This window comes from Mustela lutreola, chromosome 4 (genome assembly GCF_030435805.1).
Source record: "Mustela lutreola isolate mMusLut2 chromosome 4, mMusLut2.pri, whole genome shotgun sequence".
Lineage (NCBI taxonomy): Eukaryota > Metazoa > Chordata > Mammalia > Carnivora > Mustelidae > Mustela > Mustela lutreola.
Window position 1 is genome coordinate 26,496,763 of NC_081293.1, and position 20,089 is coordinate 26,516,851.

The following is a 20,089-nucleotide window of genomic DNA, read 5'->3' on the forward strand; positions in this document are numbered from 1 at the left end:
GGTCCTGGGATGGAGCCCTGGCATCAGCATCGGGCTCCCTGTTCAGCGGGGAGCCTGCTTCCCTTCCTCTCTCTCTCCCTGCCTCTCTGCCTACTTGTGATCCCTGTCTGGCGAATAAATAAAATCTTTTTTTTTAAAGATTTTATTTATTTTATTTGACAGACAGAGATCACAAGTAGGCAGAGAGGCAGGCAGAGAGAGAGAGAGAGAGAGGAGGAAGCAGGCTCCCCGCCGAGCAGAGAGCCCGACGCGGGACTCGATCCCAGGACCCTGAGATCATGACCTGAGCTGAAGGCAGCGGCTCAACCCACTGAGCCACCCAGGCGCCCCGAATAAATAAAATCTTAAAAAAAAAAAAAAAAAAAGACATATGTCATTTACATTCTCAGTGGAAAAAGAAAATTCGTCCTTGAAAGAGAGTGATGCCAATATTTGTGGGTGTTTCAGGGGTAAAGAAATGTGGGAGAGCAGGACAAAGTCAAGGTCAAGAGAGGGAGAAGCAGAAGCCCACCTCTTTTTGGGAACAAGCTGACCTAGTTGCTTCTGCTGCCTGCCTCTCTGTAGGACTCCCCTCCCTCTCTCCTTTCCTTACCTCACCTCTTCTCCTCAGTACCTCCTACTTTACTTCATCCCATGTCTACAGTCCATCTTGCGCTAATGACTGGTATTAAAAAATACTGGAATGTATTATTGAATTATTCACTTTAAAATGATTAATATATGGCATGTAATTTCACCTCAAAAAGAAAAAAAAATACTAGGTTCTCATATCCATCCATCCCTATCAGCTAAGCTTGCCATCCTCTTGGACATGTCATTATATTAAAGTCCTTCTACATAGGCTCCTTGCCTTCCTACCACACCCCAGGTTCACCTGCCAGGCAGCTCTTAATTTCCCATTTTTGCCAGTACCACAATTCTGAAAATTGCTCCAAAGGTGTTCTCTCCTTCCCCAGGTCTGGTCCATAACTAAAAGTAAACCAGGGAGAAGAGCACTAGGTTGAGTACTTGTTAACTGTGTGACCTTGGGGAAGATATTTAACCTCTTTAAGTCTGCTTCCTCAAGGACTTAAACCATTTACCTTAATAATCATTCATTCAACCGAACTGAGATGGTATTTCCTTACAGAAAATGGGGATACTAGATCACCTGGGGTAGGGGGGGTTCCTTCCCAGAGGGAGATGAAGCTTGAAACTGAGGTTTAAAGGAGGGATTAACTAATTAGTAGGCAAGAAGAAGGAGAAGAATGTTTTACAGACAAGTTCACATTTATTAATATCTCTGAATCTCAGTTTTTTGCTTGTTCAGTGGAGGTAATAACATCTTCCTCCTAAGGTCTTAATGAAAAGTAAGTGGAATCACAGGTATGAAACACCTAGCACAGTGCCTGGTACAAACTGTATGCTCCAACACAGTTTTGCTTCTTTCTTGACTTCCAACTTCCATATGTGTAATCTAGAATGGAACTTCAGATTCATTCACAGAAGGCAAAGTCTCCATCCAGTGGGTTGCAAGCTCCTTTGTCCACCCAGGTGATTGGTGATCACCATGGAATCTGGCCAAGCTAGTTGTTTGGAATGAGTGGCCTCAGGGGTAAGTGGTCACAAGATTGGGGGAAGGCAATCTCATGGACAGTAGAGAAAGAAAAGGTTCAAAGCAAGCAGTCCCCCTCCTCCACACTATTTCTTTCTTTCTTCTTTTTTCTTAAATTATTTTATTTATTTATTTGACAGAGAGAGATCACAAGTAGGCAGAGAGGCAGTCAGAGAGAGAGAGGGGAAAGCAGGCTCCCTGCTGCGCAGAGAGCCCGAAGGGGGGCTTGATCCCAGGACCCTGGGATCATGAACCAAGCTGAAGGCAGAGGCTTTAACCCACTGAGCCACCCAGGTGCCCCTCTTCCACTATTTCTAATCCTCCGGTCCAATCCAGCCCACTCCTGACACTCTAGAAATAAGAGATAACCTCACTGAAAGCAGAAAAGAGCTAAAGTATACTGAGAACTGACTACATGGTTGGCATCAGGCTAGGTGACTGGACATACCTTGTCTATTGATTCTCACCAAGCTGCAGGTACCAATTACAGAAGGTAAGGCCAGAGCTCAGAGTAGGGAAGTCAGTTGTTCTGTCACTTGCTCTAAAGAGGGGCAAAGCTGGAATTCAAAACTCGGTATCCCAAATTCCAGGTGTGGGTTCTGTTGTTCTAGATTCCCCTCACTCCCTCTAGTGCTGACCTCTGCCTGGGGGAATGTGAGGAGATAGACACAGGTAGGGGATGCTGTCTAGAAACACCTGGCTTCAGTCAGGTCTCTACAGCTCCCGCCTCCCCTCCCACCCCTGGAGTGGGGGAATCCACAACGTGGTTGGGAATGCAGGCCTTAAGAGTGTGGCTATGATCACAGCTCCCCTCCTCCACCCTCTCCTAAGCATATGGAAGGGGTCTGCCTCTCTAAGCAGGCCCTCTTTTTTTTTTTTTTTTCTGTTTAGATTTTATTTATTTATTTGAGAGAGAGAGATACACGAGTAGGCAGAGAGGCAGGCAGGCAGAGAGAGAGGGGGAAGCAGGCTCCCCACTGACCAGAGAGCCCTACTTGGGGCTTGATCCCAGGATCCCCGAGATTCATGATCTGAGCCAAAGGGAGAGAGGCTCAACCTACTGAGCCACCCAGGCGCCCCCAGGCCCTCTTTTCAATCCCCAGACTATGCATCTCCCCTTCATTTCATGCTCCCTCAGCAAAAACAAAGGTGGAGAGAAGGGGGTCTCATAAACACTTGAACCTCCACATCTGAAACCCTCCCCCACCTGGTCAAGCCAGCTGTGCAAACTCTGGGCAGGAGTGAGGGCAATCAGGCACACACCCCCCCCAAATTACAAAGGGGAGGAGGATCCCCTACCCAGTCTGGGCCAGATGCCCTAGAGAGGGGATACCAGCCCAGGTCCCCAGTGTCTACTTCCAGAGCCCACCTTAAAGGTTAAGCTGGCAGCCGGGGACCCCCCCAGAAGGAAAAGGGCCAGCTCTCCCAAACAGCTCCCTTCCCCTCCCTCTTCCCTGCTAATAGGTATTTCCTGTTTATGAGGCTGCTAAGGCTGGGCTTTTGGGAAGGGATGGAGATGGAGGCTCCCCCTTCCTAGGGCTGGGCTGGGGAGTCCTTGAGGAGTGCCTGAAGGTTGGGAGGCTCCTCCTTGGGGAAGAAGTGTTCGTTACACTGAACAGGCTGACTTTCATCCTTCCCACACCCCCACCAACGCCTCAGCCCCTACGGGTAGGGGTCACTGGAGGGGTCTCCTTCCTGTTCTCCCCAGTCGCCAGGCCCCCAAAGGAGAGCAGCCCGTAGGCGAAAGGGGAGTGTGGGGGGGGGGAGGAGGCCCGGACTGGATGGAGAAAGGGGGAAGGGAGGAGAGTGTCTTCACTGATGAGTCAGAGCCCGCAATGGGGAAGGCAGGCCTGCGGATTACCCCCTCCCCAGCCCAACCTGGCGGTCATTCCACTGCCCCCCTCCCCCCAGCAAAATGCAGATCCCAGCCTTAGGCGGGGGAGGGAGGACCCCCACTTAATTAACCCTTTTGGCTCTAGTCCTAACTGGTTTAGCAGGCACGGGAGGGGTGGTTAATTTAGGGAGGAGGTGAGCTGGGTTGCTACAGGAATTAGGAGAGTGCTTTCCCCGCCCAGGTTGGGGGGGGGGGAGGGGATGGGATTTAAAGGCTTTCCAGAATAAGATTGGGGTCTCAGAGAGCGTGACCGAGGGGGAGGAAGGGGGTGTCGGCAGTCCCTTTTCCTTCCCCGAGCGCGCCCGAGGTGGAGGGGAGAGCTACACCTCACGGCCCACCCTGGCTCCGCCTCCTCCAGTCCCGGCTCCCGCTCCAGCTCCAGCTCAGCTACGCTCCCAACTCGGCGGCACCCGGAGGACAGACACCAAACGCTAGGCTTCGCCTCTTCTCCCGCCCCCCCGCCCTTCCCCTCTAGGGTCTCAGCCTCCGTCTCCTTTTTTAAGAGCTGCGTCACATGCATGCCGTTCCCTCAACGCTCCCGGCCCCTCTCCGCCCGCCCGCCGCGCAGCGCACGCACGTCGCCGCTCGCTGCGCGCTCGCCCGGGTCACTTTGACACGGCTCTCCCCTCCCACTAGCAGGCAATTAGCATATTAATAAAGCCCGGCCCAGCCCGCCTGGGGCTGGAGAGCGAGCGCGGACGACAGCGAGAGTGCGAGCGAACGCGGGAGGGAGAGGGGGTGAGCGGCGGCGGCGGCGTTGGCGGCGGGGAGGGCGGCGGGAGCGCACAGACACGCACACGCACACGCGCACACACGGACACACACTCCGGAGACGCACACCCGCGCGCACACACGCAGAGGCAGCTCGCCTTCCTGCCTGGCTTCCTTCCTGTCTGCTCCGCGCCTGACAGGCCCCTCGCTGCAGCCAGGGGCCGCCAGCTCCGGGCCGAAGCCGGGCCGGGCCGGCGGCGAGGGCAGCGGAGCCGCGGGCAGCGGCGGCGGCTCATGCCCGGCCTGTCCCCGCGCGGGGCGGGCACCGTGACTCGGCTGGGCCCCCAGCGGCGGGCGATGTGAAGATGTCAGTGGGCTGTGCCTGTCCTGGTGAGTGGGGCGCGCGGCCGCCCGGCCCCTCCCTCCCAAGCCCTCCCGACAGATCCCTCACCCCTTGTTTGGCGAGAACTTGTGTGGGGAGCGTCGATGGCTTGGCGGAGGTCGGGGGCTGTGAGGGGTATGCGGGGCCTTACTCCGGGGAAGGGCTCTCAAATGCAGATACGTAGAAGTCCAGAGGCAGGGAAGGGGGTGCTAGGGGTAGTCAGTGTGTCCGTGGCGGGGGGGGGGGGGCTGTGTGTGTGTGTGTGTGTTTTGGTGGGGGACGCTAATTGAGGAGGGGCTTGGGGGGCTGAAATTCCCAGAATTCCAGGGTGTTAGCCAATCAGAAGTGAGTCTGGACTTTTGACCCCCCCCTCAGGTCATCATAGAGTTGTGATTGGCTGGTTTGGCTTGCCCCCCCTCCCTGCTGCCTATTCCCTCTTACTTTTCCTGTGATACCCCCCCTCCAGGCTGTTTTTGTGGACTGTGTTTGGGGGGGAGGGATTGATTGGGGCCCATCTTGCCCCCTCCTTCCAAATTTTCCTGCCTGTTGCCAGGCGAGGTTAGCCCTCCTGAGGGACAAGAGGTACCCTGGGGGGGGGGTGCAGATAATTGGGCCCTCGGGGTCTGGCATCTCCACCCTAGTGGGAGGGGTAATATGGTGGCTACAGGCAAGTTAGGAAATAGAGTGATTTGTGGGAGTCAAGTTCAGGGGAGCAATACTTGACCCCAGAGTGAGAACTTGGAAGAGTACTCAGGCCCAGATCCCTGTCTCCCCAAAACACTTACCAACTCTTGCTAGTGACAGCCTGGGTCTGAGGTTTTTTCTGGGGAGGGGGAAGGCTCTGCCTCACTGCTAGAAGGAAAGAGAGAGGCTATGTCACTGGAGAGGTAGTCTTCAGAGGTCCTCAGAACATTGTTTATCCTCCTCCTCAGGACTCTGGGTTTTTGAATTAAGTGCAGGACCTCCTCTTGTCCCAGGCCGGAGTTAGCTTTCTTCTGAAAGTCAGGTGTCCCAGCATCTAGCCTGGTTTGGATCCTTGGCTTCTCCACAAGCCCTGTTCTCTGGGGAGCCCCATACTCCACAACTGAATCCCCACTACACACCACACACACACATACACACTCACAAACAAACATATACACACAGTCCCCAAGGGGAGCTGCCAGTGCTGAAGCTTCCTTGAAAATCATGTGACACAGGCCAAGCTGGGCTGGGCACACATTGAAAGTGCCTGCTGAAGCTGACGTTTAAGGGCCATGGGGGAGTCCCTTAAGGAAGGGAGGACTAGTAGAGAGAGCCTGAGGATCCTGGAATATCTGGGTGTGGGAACCCCTGGCTCCTGCTGCAGAGGGTGGGGGAGAGGAGGAAAGGGAAGAGCTCACCAAGCTAGAATCCTGCCTGGCCCTTCCTGCTCCTACCAGCTTGGTGTGCATGTTTATATATGTATTTTCTTTATAATTGCCCTATGCTGGATATCCATTCAGATCCATCCACACTGTGAGTCCTCCCCATGGCCTTCATCCTCCATCACCACACGGGAACTTAGCAGAAACTAAGGCTCTGAACAAGCTAGAGGGCTGAGTCTTAAATTTCGATTCATAGTTCCTACAAATAGTGGGTAGGAGGTGTGTATGGAAGCGTTGTCAGGCTAGAGGTAAATGAGAGGTTGGTCCTAAAGTTGAGGCAGGGTGCCTGGGTCCAGGAGGAGAAAGGATAAAGTTTCCCCCTCAGTTTCCCTGGGAGCAGCATGGGGATGGGAAGAGGACCCATGCACAGGGCGGGGGGGTGTGTGGTGGGGGACAGCTTCAGTCAATGCCTCAAAAGACATGTTCCTTTTGTGTGTCTGGGGGACACTCCTGGCTGGAGGAAAGGGGGGCAAACGATGGCTATGAGTGGGGAGTTTTTTTCCTGAATGTGAAGAAGTCTTTTGGATTGATAGCGCAGAGAGTGGATGGAGGTTAGACTTCAAGGAGAACCAAATGGAGAGGGGCCTTGGAGTGGCCTGGGGGTGGGGAATGTTGGGAGTTGGAGTAAGGGAGGGGACCAGGCTTGTTTGGATGGGTGGGAGCACATGGTTGAACACAAGGGCATCATGGCAGCATGTACAGTCTGGGCCCAGATACCCCCCCACACACTTGAGCAGGCCTGGGGTGGGGGCCGAGGCGCCCTGGCAGGCCGCCTGCCTGCTGCCTGCCTGCCTGTCTGAGTCTCTCCTTTGTGCTCTGCTGTCTCCCGGCTCCTCCTCCTCCCCCAGCCCAGCAGAGACAGCACATGCCCCACACATGTGACTGAGGGAAGCCAGAGCACACACAGACCCACACACATGCAAACGCGGAAGGAAACACCACAAGACACAGACATACACACCCCTACCCCCCCAGCTCCCATAATGCTTTTGGAGTAGGTAATAGCTTCTGAAGCTTTGGTCAGGAGCAGGGAGAACCTCTGCTAAGGGGCATCACCTGGGCAGGGCAGGTTGCTGAGAGAGCCTGGGCCTGTCTGGGGCAGCATGTGGCTCAGAAGGGTTAAGGCAGGGAGGAGTAGGGGGAGGGGAGGAGGCAGCAGTGGTGGCGGCTGGGAGCCAGGAGAGGAGGATGGCAGAGCGCCAGGCCAACGGGAGGCCGGGCACAGACAAAGGAAGGGGGGCAGGCACACTGGAGGCCTGGGTCAGGGAGCCCCAGGGGCCCGGGCAGGGGGCAGTGCTGGTACCTTATCCTGTGGGCTGGGACAGGCTGCTGCCCTTCAGAGTTCCACCTCCAAGACGGGTGCTCCTCTCTCCTTCATCACCTTTGTCATTCTTTGCTGCTCTGTGCTTTCTCCCCACTGCACCCTCCCCTTCCCTGCCCCACCAATTTTAGGGCCTTCTAACTTCGACTTGTTTCTTTAGCTGGACCTCTTTTGCTCCTGTATAAGTGGGGGAATTAAGTCAGAACTGAGAAAGGAGCAGACTTGCTAGAGAAGGGGAACCAGGAGCAGGGCCCCTTTTTGAGTGATGGGCCAGAGTCCTGATACTTCTTGGTATTTAGGGGCCTTTCTGAAATTTGAGGAGACAAATTGGGTGGGGGTTCTGAGCTCTAAACTGGGGGCAGAAGCCAGAGCACACACAGCCCCATCCCTCTTCCTCATGTAGACAAGTCATTTGGAACCTGGAGTGGCCATTCCTTGGAGGGGGAAGGGAATGGGAATGGCTGCCGTGCCCCAGGGCTGGGCTTATATGAGTGGGGCTAGAAGTCCAGGGTTCCAGTTCAGGCCCTCCTGTTTCACTATAATCTGCTCAAGTTAGCATTGTATTTGGCCCTGTATTCAGTAGGGATCTCTTGAGGTACTGCCTTATGAATGCACTCTGGGAAGTTTAAAGGCATGAAACAAATGATAGGAATTGTCCTGTCACTAGGGGAGAAGTGTGGTCATCTCAGAGTTGGGCTGTTTATTTGGGAGTCAGTGGAATATTTCAGTTCCTGGTGGTAGGCAGTATGTTTCAGGGTCTGGCTGAATGTCATAGATTTCAGTGTTTGTGAAAGCTGGAGCATATCCTTCGGTCAGAACAGGATGGAGAATGGTATGCAGGTTTCAGGGAGGGTGGTGTATGGGATAAGTCCCTGGGTAATAGACGATCAGGTTGTGTATATAATAGTCCGTCACAGGTTTGGGGGGTATAATGCAGCTTGGGGTGTGTATGTTGGGGGTCAAAGGGCATGTGTCGCAGGTCCCAGTGTGTACAGAAGTCAGGGCTGTCATAGACTATGTATGTGTGTGTGTGTCTTGGGTTTGGGTTTATTTGGTTTTTGAGGTATGTCGCAGGTTGAAATCTGTATCAGGTTCTGTTTTAGGTGAAAGGAAGAGGTGTTATTCATTGTGAAGGGTGTTCAGAGAGCCAGGTGCAGTAGGACTGCAAGTCAGCCAGGGTGACTGTCATGAGAAACCTTGCCGTGGGGCTGTGCGAGTGTGCTTGGGAGTGGGGCAGGGCAGAGAATAAGGAATAGAGACTCAAATTGCAAAGCGATAGGAGGTCTGTATGGCTTCACCCCCTCCTGTGTGTGTGTGTGTGTGTGTGTGTGTGTGTGTTTCCTTTTTCCTTTTTCCTTTCCTTTTTCCTATCTGTCCAGGTAGTAGGGCCTGGACCACTATCCAAGTTTTAGAAACACTTCCTGTCTTGGGATTTCTCCGTTGCATTAGAAAGCAGGCCCTACTTCAGTAACCACATACCATTTTTTTCCCCCTGGGATGAGGGTAGGACTCAGCAGCACACTAGGTCCTTTCTGGGGACTGCTAGATGGGCAAATTGGCCTTCCCTAGCTGTGACAGTGCCTCTTTCCCTTGCACCCATGAGACTCTGGTGGTGGGGGTTAGGAACTTAGCTGGGTTGGGGAGAGGGAGCTTGGAATGTCCCCCCTCCCTCCAGTCACTGTTTACCCACTGAAGCAGAGTGTGTCTCTGTCAAAAATAACCCCCTGGAGGCTCCCCCCAGCTGCTCTGGGATTTCACCAGGGGCGGAAGCCCAGGGTGGCAGCTCTGGCCAGCCTTCCAACCTGGAAGATCACAGGGGGAGAGGAAGAGAGATTTGGGGGATGTTGGGGAGGCAGTTTGAAGATACTGGGAGCCTTCAGAGAGGAGAGCACCCTTTTCCATCCCTGCCAGTGGCTCTGGCTAGCCTGCGCACCCCAGAGCACCAGGCTTGGGGCTGGGGGTTGGGGGCATTTCAGTTCCTGGCCTCACACACCTCCCCTCCATCCAGGTCTCTCCAGGCCCAATCTGTTCTGTCTCCATCTCTCCCTCTGTCTCTCTCGGTCTCTGTCTCTCTTTTGTTTTTCTCAGCAGTCCTCCCTGCCTGCCTCCGTCTCTCCCTCCCTCCCTCCCTCTCTCCCTCTTCCTCTTTCCTCGCAGGGAGGGGGCGGGGCCGGTGGGGGCAGCTCCACCCTCCGCCCGCCCTGGGGCCTCATTCTGAGAGAGGCTCGGAGATCCGAGAGCGAGCGGGGAGGGAGGGATAGAAAGGGAGAAAAGGAAGGGAGCCGGCGGGCGCTGCGTGTGTCTGTGCGTGTGCAAGTGTGAGTGAGTGTGAGTTCTGGGCCCTGCCTCTCCTGGTGCCCCGGTGGAGGGGCCTGCTGGCCTGGGGAGGGCGGGCGGGCTGCTTGGAGGCAGAGGCAGCGAGAGGCGGCGGCGGGGAGAGCCGAGGAGGAGGAGGAGGAGAGAGGAAAGAGCGGAGCAGCCATTGTTGAGGGAAACCTTGCAAACAAAGAAGGCTCCGGACTCCCCGCGGCCCCCCGCCCCCCAGGCCGGCCCCCTGGCCCCCAGCCCCCGGCCCAGTGGCCATTGTAACTTTCCCCCGGGGCTGTGGCCGCCGCGGGGCGGGCCAAGGCTGTGCGTGCGAGTCTTTGTGCGGCCGGCAGAGTGGAGCTCCCAGCCAGGCCTGCCTGTCCCACTCGGGACATGAGCGGCTGAAGTTGGCCTCCTCAGTCCTCACCCCTGCCAAGGCCCCTCTGGGCTTCCAGCTGCTCCCTGCACCTCTCCTGGCCCCCTCAGTTCTCCCAGGTAAGTGGGCACCCTGCAAGCCTGTTGGGAGTGGGTGGAAGATCCTGGGTCTGGCCCCGGCCTGGTATGCTTAGCTGGGGGAGAGGTGCCCCAGCTCATAGAGGCCAGGGCTCTCAGGCCTGCTGACCTGTGGTCAGCCCCCAAAGGGAGGGGGCCCGCCCTTAGGTCAGGCTGGTTACCATGGAAATGCCCAGCTGGAGGTGCCCCCCTCAGCCCCAGGATGCAGCTTCCATCCTGAGAAAACTTTACTAGTTCTGGGCTCTACCTCTCGTCTTCATCCTCCTAAGGGCTCCCAGATTGCTAGGGGTTGTGTGTGTGCGGGGTTGGGGGGTGGGCTATGTATGACTCCAAGGCTGATGACACATCCCCTTCACCCCCACCCCCTCTTTGCTCCCTCTACCCCTGCTGCTGGGGACAGGCAGCAACAGGGACAGATGGTCTGGGTGATGTTCCCTCCCCTTCTCTTCTCACTCCCAAGCCCTTGTGCTGGGGCTACTGGGAGTTGCTATGGCTCTGAAGAGATGCTGAGTTTGTTTGTGTCCATTCACTGGAGGTATAAACAGAGGCCTCAGAGCTTTGGGCTTTAGCTCTTCAGAACTGTTACCCAGCCCCAAGCAATGTCTGCCTGGTCTCTGGTGAGAGAAACTGAAGCTCTGAAACTTTTTTCAGAATTAGAGAGGAACCCAGGTGTCCTATCTTCTGAGGGTCTTGAGCTGACACAATCAAGTAGTCCTGAAACTGTGGGGCAGAGGCGGTGATGTTTTTGGGGAACGGATGGCCTAGGAAGGGGGCAAGGACCAGGTCTTATAATCTAGACTCTTGGGTCATTGGCCAGACCTGGCCTTTGGTAATCTCTGGGAGCTGGGGGTTCTTACATGGCCTTAGTCTACCCATCTACGGAGTGGGGAGACTTGGGACTGGTGAGGGGGGCGGCGGGGAGGACTGTCTCTTTCCTAAGGTTATAGGCTCCTCATTCAGTCTAGACGGGCATGTGAAGGCTGTGTGCTGTGCGGGGAGCATGTGGATATGGCCTGTGAGAGATCATGCACTGGGCAAGGGCCTGTTGCAGGAGCCCTGGTCCTGCCTGGGGCTGCTGGGTTCCAGCTCTTGGTAGGCATGTCAGGGCGAGCTGAGGGTGGAAGCCTGCTAGGCAGGATGAGGCACACGCGTGTACAGGCACACACAGGCTCTGAGTCTTGGCACCTTCAGGAACTGTGTAGTGTAGGCCCCTTTGGGACCCTCCTTTTGCCCATATTGTGAGGAGGGGGCCCTGGAGAGATAATTAAATGATGCATGTTGGCACAGGGTCTTCTTTTGTCTGTTTCCCTAAGGAACAAAATAGATTTTGCATCTAATTTGGGGAGGGGGGGTTAGATACAGCCAATATGGTCACCTTTCCAAACGTAATCAAGTTCTGGGGATGCCAGGAAGCACCTAGGTGCTAGGACCTTCCTTCCTGTGCCTCAGTTTCCCCTCCTCTCTGGTAGAAAGGGGGAAGATAGGATTGTAGGGGTGCCTGGTTCATATCTAACTATGAATGTAAGATTTCCAGGAAATAGTACACCAGGAGTAGTGTGCTGCTCATTGAGGTGGATAGGGGACACGTGTGCCCATGCATAGAGAACATAAGCAGAGACCTCTGTCTAGTTAACCTCATAGAGCCCCCAGGAGCCTAGGTTCCTTCCCAGGCCTAGATTTGTAAGTAGAGTGGAATCCATTGGAGGCCTGTCTGTCTCTTTTCTCTACTGCAAGTCTCAGACATGAAAGGAGGTTGAGGCTTTGGGTTTCTGGTTTGGAGACAATGCTAGACCCACTGTGGGTGTGGGGGAGGGGGCTGGGCTGATAAGGGAGTGGCCGTTGGTGGAGGAGGCAGAAGGCCCAACTGGTTATCTGGTGGGAGGCACCCAGCAGGCACCCACTCCCCTTTATCTTTCTATCCCCTGCCCTCCTGAGACCCTGGGGTGGGGAGGAGGGGCAGGGAGTTGGCAAATTTCACACACACACACACACACACACACACACCAGTATCCCCTCCCCCCAGCTTGGTCTCTAGAGGGCAATAGAGGGGTGGAAATACTACAGGATATGGGAATCAGATCTAGGCCCAAGTCCTAGCTCTGCCACAGTTACTAGCTCTGTGATTTTGGCAAGACCCCTTGAGCTTCCTGTTGCCTCATCTGTAAAATGGGGATTTTTATAGTTGACCCTGCTACCTCACAAGGTCGTTGTGATGATTGAACAATATAATATAGCTGAAAAGGGGATTTATCAAAATTAGAGTCTAATGTTTGGATATTCATTTATTTTATGGTATTGACATTTCTTCCCAGTTTCAATTCTGTTATCCAGGGCTCAGCCACATGAAGAAATGTGGTCTTGGTTAATAGGGCTGAGTACTTCTAGTTTCATGATAAAACAAAATTGAAGCTAGATTTAGAAGCAGAGGTACGTGTTCCTTTGGGTCATCCCTATCCCCAGTCCACCCACTCTGGGGGCTCTGGAAGACTAGTCCCTGTCCGCACAGTCTAGGAGACTTCCAGGAAAGATCCTGGGACTCAGAGGACCCTTTCTTCCTTTGCCTTCCAGGTTGTTCCTCAAAGTCGTTCAAGCTGTACTCACCGAAGGAGCCCCCGAACGGCAACGCCTTCCCCCCCTTCCATCCCGGCACCATGCTAGATCGGGATGTGGGGTGAGTCTTAACCCACTTCCCATCTCTTCTTCTGATGGGATCCTGCCTGAAAGGGGGAGGGAGTGGCACTCCCCAATAATTCCTGTCTTCCACCCCATTCTCATAGCCTCTTCCCTTACACAGCCCAACTCCCATGTACCCGCCTACATACCTGGAGCCTGGGATTGGGTAAGTGGAGTCCAGTAAGGAGGGAGGTGCTTTCTATTATATGGCTGAAGGCAGAAGTGGGGGGTGGGGTGGGAATACTCTTTTCCTACTGACCTCCCTTCTTCACTTCCCCCAGGAGGCACACACCATATGGCAACCAAACTGACTACAGAATATTTGAGCTTAACAAACGGCTTCAAAACTGGACAGAGGTATGACCAGGGGAAGAGGGCTGGGAGGGGGAGGACCATCTGGGAACCCCTGTGGGTTGTCTTCTAACACACACACACACAAACATACAAATATCCTGCCCTGTGCTCCTTAGGAGTGTGACAATCTCTGGTGGGATGCTTTCACAACTGAGTTCTTTGAGGATGATGCCATGTTAACCATCACTTTCTGCCTGGAGGATGGACCAAAGAGATATAGTGAGTGGCCTCTGGGGGTCCTGCTGGTTCTACTGTGAGAGTAATACCTCCTGTGTCCATCTAAGGACTGGGAGTAGGTATTTGTCTCCGGGGGTCTGTTTTGGCAATGATGGCATCTGCCTGACCCCTTTGGAAGTCCTTCTGTTCTATTGAGTTTGTCCCATCTCTACAGCCATTGGCCGGACCTTGATCCCACGCTACTTCCGCAGCATCTTTGAAGGGGGTGCTACGGAGCTGTACTATGTGCTTAAGCATCCCAAGGAGGCATTCCACAGCAACTTTGTGTCCCTCGACTGTGACCAAGGCAGCATGGTGACCCAGCACGGCAAACCCATGTTCACCCAGGTCAGCAGCCCAGCTGGATGTGGAACACTGAAGCACTTGGTTTTGAGTCCCCTCCTTTCTCCCAAAATATGCTCAGCTGTTCCCCAGGGAGGCAGAACGGGAAGTGCCAAGACAGGAAGGGAGTGGTAGGCATGCACAGCCTCCATCAGGCCTTTACTGAGTTCGCACGTGACAGTTTTCTGGGCCGCAGGGGTGCACCAGTGAAAGAGAACCTGCTCTCATTGAGCTTATAGCAGATGAGTGTATCACTAGCTACTTGGGAAGAGGACAAGGGTCTATTTAGCATTACTGCTGTGCGTGTGTATGTGGGGGGGTGGGTGGCTGACAGATGTGTGAACATGTGATCTTGGTCAGTTATGCGCCCAAATTCATGGGCAGGTGGCAGAAGTGTATTCAGTGGGAGGGTTGTGAGCAAACGCGAGAACAGGTGCACTTTCAGGTACATGGGGAGGGGGCAGGGACGTGACAAGCTTGTCTCCAGGTGTGTGTGGAGGGCCGGTTGTACCTAGAGTTCATGTTTGACGACATGATGCGGATAAAGACATGGCACTTCAGCATCCGGCAGCACCGAGAGCTCATCCCCCGCAGCATCCTTGCCATGCATGTGAGTCGTAGGCAGCACCCAGGCTGCCAGGGTTGAGGGCAGGAACTGGGGAGGGTGGCTGGAACAGGGTCTGGCGTTTTGTGACCGTGACCTCAGACAGAGGGTTAGAGTATCTCCGTCTGAAGAATGGGTTTCATAGCAGCTCCTCTTCTCCCTCAGGAGCGTCACAAGGCTCAGGTGATAGGTCAGATGAGCAGGTGCAGCCCAGGTGCTAGTGTTCTCTTCCTCCTCACCTAGGCCCAGGACCCCCAGATGCTGGATCAGCTCTCCAAAAATATCACCCGGTGTGGGCTGTCCAATTCCACTCTCAACTACCTCCGAGTGAGTCCTTCATTGCGTAGTTTCTGCCCATCCCACTGGGTGTCCACTCCACGTCAGCTCTCCCCTGACAAGCCACCTCGTGGTCTCCCCTTAGCTCTGTGTGATACTCGAGCCCATGCAGGAGCTCATGTCCCGCCACAAGACCTACAGCCTCAGCCCCCGTGATTGCCTCAAGACCTGCCTTTTCCAGAAGTGGCAGCGCATGGTAGCACCCCCCGGTAAGTGCCTTCCACCTGCCCCTGCTCTTACCGGGACCCAGTGGCACTCCCCGCCCCTGGTTCCGTCCCCTCGAAAAGCCCCTTCCTCACTCCTGGCTCTGCGAGATTGGGATCAGGGTAGGCTCAAGCTCTTTAGGGACCAGAATGGGGAGCAAGGGACTGGAGGCCTTTCCCCTCCTAAATCTCCTTTTCTTGGCACAGCGGAGCCCGCACGGCAGCAGCCCAGCAAGCGGCGGAAACGAAAGATGTCAGGGGGCAGCACCATGAGCTCGGGGGGCGGCAACACCAACAACAGCAACAGCAAGAAGAAAAGCCCAGCCAGCACCTTCGCCCTCTCCAGCCAGGTACCTGTAAGCATCTCGGCTTTCTTCTCTCTTCTGGGCTGCCCTACTGCTGACCCCTAACCCTTGACCCTGCCCCAGCCTGAGCTCACTAGCAGGCATAGAAGCAAAGACAGTTTTTCTGGTGTACTCTGCCAGCATGGGCTGGCTCCTGTCACTGATGAGAGTCCTTGTCAGTCCCATGGCATGGTTGTGATCACAGACTCAGAACGTAGGACACGAAGGGACAGAGACAGCCATGAGAACGTGGATGTTCAGGAGAGACAGCTTGGAGGCACACATACCATTAGACACACACTGACAGAGGGACACACGAATTTGAACGTGTGCAATTCTAGAACATGCACATATGCACATGCACACACTTTCCCCATTGGTGTTTTGCTGTCTGCTTCCTCTGTCTTACATGTGGACGAGGTTTAGGAGCCCTCTGAAGTTTGGGGGAGATGAACTAGGGAGCAAGGGGAGTAGATTGACTTCTCCTAGAACCTAGTGTTTGTGGGTTAAAGGCTGTGACGCTCTGCAGTCCTTCATTGGGAAGGATTCCAGGGACTGAGGGTGTCAGAGGAGTTGGGGTTTTAAATTGGGGTGAGAAGGGCTTGGGGGTATTGAGTTTCCTGGGTGGGTATTGGGGCTCTCTGCTGCCCTGGGCCGGGCGAGCCCCTGCCCCGATTATGTTTGGGGACCTCCGCCACTCTCAGGATGTGATGGTGGTGGGGGAGCCCACCCTGATGGGCGGGGAGTTCGGGGACGAGGACGAGAGGCTCATCACCCGGCTGGAGAACACCCAGTTTGACGCGGCCAACGGCATTGACGACGAGGACAGCTTTAACAACTCCCCCGCCCTGGGCGCCAACAGCCCCTGGAACAGCAAGCCTCCATCCAGCCAAGAAAGCAAATCGGAGAACCCCACGTCACAGGCCTCCCAGTAAAGGCCGTGCCATGGCCACCCAGTGCTCTGCCTGCCTGCCCCACCCCTCGCAGCCCCAGGGAGCAGAAGACAGAATGAAGAGACTGAGCATCTAAAATGGGCAGCCTCCATCCACCCACTTCAGGGAGGAACTGGACTCGCTGGGGGCAGGTGCCAAGATTTGCCCCCCAGTGGCCCTGGGCTGGGCCTGGCCTCTGCAGAGCCTTTTGGGGGAAGGGGTTACTCATGTGGATGCCTGCGTGGACCCTGGGCCTCTCAGAAATGTCCTGACTATCCCCCAGGGCATTTGCCTCCATCTTCACCCCAGGTTCTGGGTTCCCCATCCTCCTGATCCCACCCCCTTCAAGCCTGGGGTTGTTTATCCCACAACCCTTAGGGACTTAAAGTTATGGGGCTTGGTTGAGTGCCCCTTTCCTAAGCCTTCCCCTAGGTGGCTGGTAGTAGAGGGCTGAAGCTCTGGCTCCTCCCTGCAGCCACCTATCCCAGCTCCCAAGTTTTTTAAAAAATAATATTATTAAAAATGTAAGTTTAAAAAAAAAATCACTCATGTACCCCCTTTTTCCCTTATTAAAAAGTCCAGCTACCTCCCTACTCCTGGCAGATGTGGGGCTTGGGGCCCAGGCGGAGGTGAGTGTGGGGGTGGAGGTGTGCATTGCCATTTTTTACAGTTGGAGAGCTTCAGACCAAGGACATACTTTGCCATCTCTCTTCCCTTTTCTCTGGGGTGACTGGAGTTGGGGAAGGCATGCCTTGGGGTAGGAGGCCATTGATGGCCTCATCTTTGTGACAACCCCCTGCTGTTGTCTCCGTCTCCCCATCCTCCAGGACTCTGGCCTGCTGTCCTAGTGCTTGTGACTCCCAGTGTTCCATGCCCAACCCCCTCCCCCATGGTGTGTATGTTCTTAAAAGTCCTCCACTAGAGCAGCCGACTTGGATGAGGGGAAGGGAGGCGCCCTCCCTTAGGAAGCGTGGAGGGAAGGGAGCACCGTTGTTTGTTGATGTTTTTTGTTTTGTCTCAGTTGGGCAGGCATGGGATGGAGGGGGTGGGGCTCATCCACTCTCTCCAGTACTCTCTTCCCCCCAGCTCCTCAGACTGTGTATCTAGTCCTCCCCTGTCCTCCACCGAGGGGAAGGAGCCACGGAGGGTGTCCTAGCCCTAAGCCCACCTGGGAGCAATAGACCTCTAGTCCCCAGTCGAAGTGAAGGGTCTTCATCTCCAATATCGCTTCCATCCCCTTCCTCATAGAAGGGAGGGGGGGAAGCAGCCAGGATCCTCAGCTCTGTTTCACAGTTGGACACTCGGAGGCTCTGGGCCCAGGGTGAGGCCAGGAGTAGGGTCCGATGGGTCTGGGCCCAGCTCTGTGGCTTCGCTGCCTTTTCCTGTGGCCAGTTCCAGAAGTGTTAGCACCATCTCTCTCCCCTACTCTTCCTTCTGGATTCTGGGGTCCCCCGCACCCAGTTTCCTTCACTCCAGCTGCCACTGTTGAGAGGATATTGTGTCAGGAGCTGAGGGAAGGGGTGGGGAAGATGGATGTCCCACCCCAAATGTAATGCCTTTTTTTTTTTCTTTTTTTTTTTTCTTTTTTTTTTTTTTTTTTTTGGGCCATTTGAGTCATGTATGGTACCGATCAATAAAGAGACTTTTTGGTTTGAGAGTGTTATCTTGATCATTGATGCCTAAAATTCAGTCCCAAGCAGTCTTTTCCCGTACCCCCGCTCCTTCTATGGTCCCTAAAATCAGTTATTAGGAAGAAAGTAGGAATTGCTTATGGATCCCCCTTCAGTCTCATCTCACATTTCCCCTCACTCTTCTGCCCTTGCTCCTCCTGTCCCAGACTGGCCCTTGTCTCCCTCAAAAGCTGACTTCCTTGTCCCCTGGGACAATTGTTCCTCACCCCCAACTGCCATGGGCCTGCCAGACCAGTGGCCTTCCTGAGGCAGGTTTCCTGGGATGGAAGGCCCTGTATCAGACTTTTGGGGGAGGGGGTCAGGGCCAGGGTCCTTGCCTAGGCTTGGGTTGGTGGAGCTTTGGGTGGTTAGAATGACTGGGAGACTTGGTCCTATTTTTGTCTGAGATTCCTGTCCCTACCCAGCCTCCAGCCTGCCAGCCCAGCTGAGCTCCCTGAGCTGGTGTCCCCTGGTGTTAGGTCCTAGATGAGGAAGTATGAGAGTAACTGGGTTGTTTGTCTGCTTGCTGACTTTGGGTGGGGACACGGAGGGTGCCTAAGTGCAATTGCTAGGGGCAGCCAGAAGCTCCTTGGGTAGAAGGAAGAATAGACTGCTTTTCAGACTCCTTTCCAGGTGGTTACTCCTCCCAAGTCTTCTAACCATTAAAGAAGATGGGCAAGACAGGGAGACCCTGCTGTCGGTTGAGGGGTGGGATCTTAGCACCCACCAATTCCACTGCCCAGGCTCTTCATGCCAAGCAGGGGAATCCAGCCTCTCAGACTATTCCCCCACTAAAGTCTTTGGATTTGAAGTAGCCTCAAAGACCTGTACCTCTACTCTTACCTCTCCAGCGGGCAGGAAGAAACCAGAGGAAAGGACTACATGACCCTTCTCACCCCCTCTCCAGTCCACACAGTTAGCTTGGCCCTTTCTGCTGCCAACCCAGCTCCTCGCTGCCCATTGCCTCAGGACCCCAACACCTGCATTCGTGCACATTCCCACTTCATTCCTCTGTAGGCTTGACTTGATGGACATTTACCAGCCAGATCACCCTGGGAGTGCTAGCCAACACCTATCTGCAGTGTGATCACGTTTGGAACTAGGTGTGTGTATAGCCAGCTTTCTTGCCCGAGTGTGTGCTGGTGTATGTATGTGGCCACCGGGCTGGGAGAGGGCTTGGATATGGGTATGTAATGGAACACTGCATGTGTGACTGTATGTAGGCTTATCTATGCATTTGTTTATGGGACTTATCTTGGATTTATTTGTTCATTGAGCCCTCTAGGTGCCAGGCCTAACTCTAAGTGGTAGAGATAGGGTGCTGAACAAAGCAGAGAAGGCCTGATTGCTGGGTGTGAATGGGAGGCTACAAGTACGTAAATGAGGGCATGTTGTCGAATGCATGGCTTGGCAGTATTGTGTTGTGTTATGGGGCTGCTGTGCCAGCAAGTGTGTGACAAAGTTGCAGGTTCCTATCTGTGTGTGTGTGTGTGTTTTGGAAGAGGCAGTGGTCATGCAAAGAGGTAGATTGCCTGGACTCTGCCCTGCTTGGGGGAAGGCAGTGAGCTAGAGAGACAAGGGAACCCACTTTTTGAACTCAGGAAGCATAGTGGCCAGCGACTTCCTCTGGAACCCTAGTTCCGGCTCCTCCCCTGAGTCCTCACCATTTGCCCCAGTGGCCCCTCTGGGGAAGGCCCTTGGTCTGGAGGAATTGCTAGGGTGGGGGAATCGGAAATCCCTTTAGGCCCAGCCCCAGCGCCCAGCATGATGCTAAAAAGCTTGGTTCAGCCCATCGGTGTACCAGTCCCAGTGCAAAGACACCAGCCCTCAACCTCAGACCCCAAGATCAGCCTGAGCCAAGCTCCTTCCTTATGTTTCTATTCTAGCTCAATCCAGTCTGACCTCCACCCCCTTTCATAGGAATTCCAGCACAACCTCCAGCACCTCTTTTATATTCTTAGCCCAATTCATCCTGACCTCTATCTAACCCCTTCCCCAAAGTTAAGATTCCAGCCCAGCCAGACCAGCTCAGTTCAATCTGACCTCAAGTCCCTTATCGGAAGGTGAAAAGTTCTAAGCTGATCCTCCAGGGCCTTCCCCTAACACTTACTTCACAAAGCAGGGCCTTATCTTGGGGATTGGTAGAAGTTGAAGTGAGGGTACAGGATTGGAGCTACAACCTGGAAGAAGAATGGGCCGGGAAGGCAAGCAAAGGAGGAGCAAGAAGTGGTGAAAATGGCCTAGGAGTGTTCTGAGCCAGGCTGAAAGGAAGGAGTATGTAAAATGT

The 20,089-nt window shown here is 54.6% G+C and overlaps 1 protein-coding gene across 3 annotated transcripts; it reads left to right on the forward strand.

The window, feature by feature from the left end:
* Window positions 1-4,186: 4,186 nt before the first annotated feature.
* Window positions 4,187-17,787, forward strand: LDB1 (LIM domain binding 1). Of its 3 annotated transcripts, none has more exons than XM_059169109.1 (11): window positions 4,187-4,589; window positions 12,697-12,799; window positions 12,923-12,967; window positions 13,083-13,158; window positions 13,272-13,374; window positions 13,547-13,719; window positions 14,201-14,323; window positions 14,561-14,644; window positions 14,739-14,862; window positions 15,064-15,206; window positions 15,905-17,787. In XM_059169109.1, exons 1-11 carry the CDS (start codon window positions 4,565-4,567, stop codon window positions 16,133-16,135), a joined length of 1,230 nt encoding a protein of 409 aa, XP_059025092.1. In that variant the 5' UTR covers window positions 4,187-4,564; the 3' UTR covers window positions 16,136-17,787. The 3 variants fall into 3 exon arrangements, with proteins under 3 accessions (XP_059025092.1, XP_059025091.1, XP_059025093.1); XM_059169108.1 differs by having other exon boundaries at window positions 4,341-4,589; window positions 15,064-15,212; XM_059169110.1 differs by lacking the exon at window positions 4,187-4,589 and adding an exon at window positions 9,818-10,110 and having other exon boundaries at window positions 15,064-15,212.
* The last annotated feature ends 2,302 nt before the right edge of the window (window positions 17,788-20,089 follow it).

What these genes read in the sequence shown, in the direction of transcription:
- LDB1 (XM_059169108.1), top strand. Translation starts at nt 4,565, where the DNA reads ATGTCAGTGGGCTGTGCCTGTCCTG. An exon ending in TACCTGGAGCCTGGGATTGG is followed by an intron (nt 12,968 to 13,082) that starts GTAAGTGGAGTC and finishes CACTTCCCCCAG; the next exon opens with GAGGCACACACCATATGGCA. An exon ending in GCAGCATCCTTGCCATGCAT is followed by an intron (nt 14,324 to 14,560) that starts GTGAGTCGTAGG and finishes CTCCTCACCTAG; the next exon opens with GCCCAGGACCCCCAGATGCT.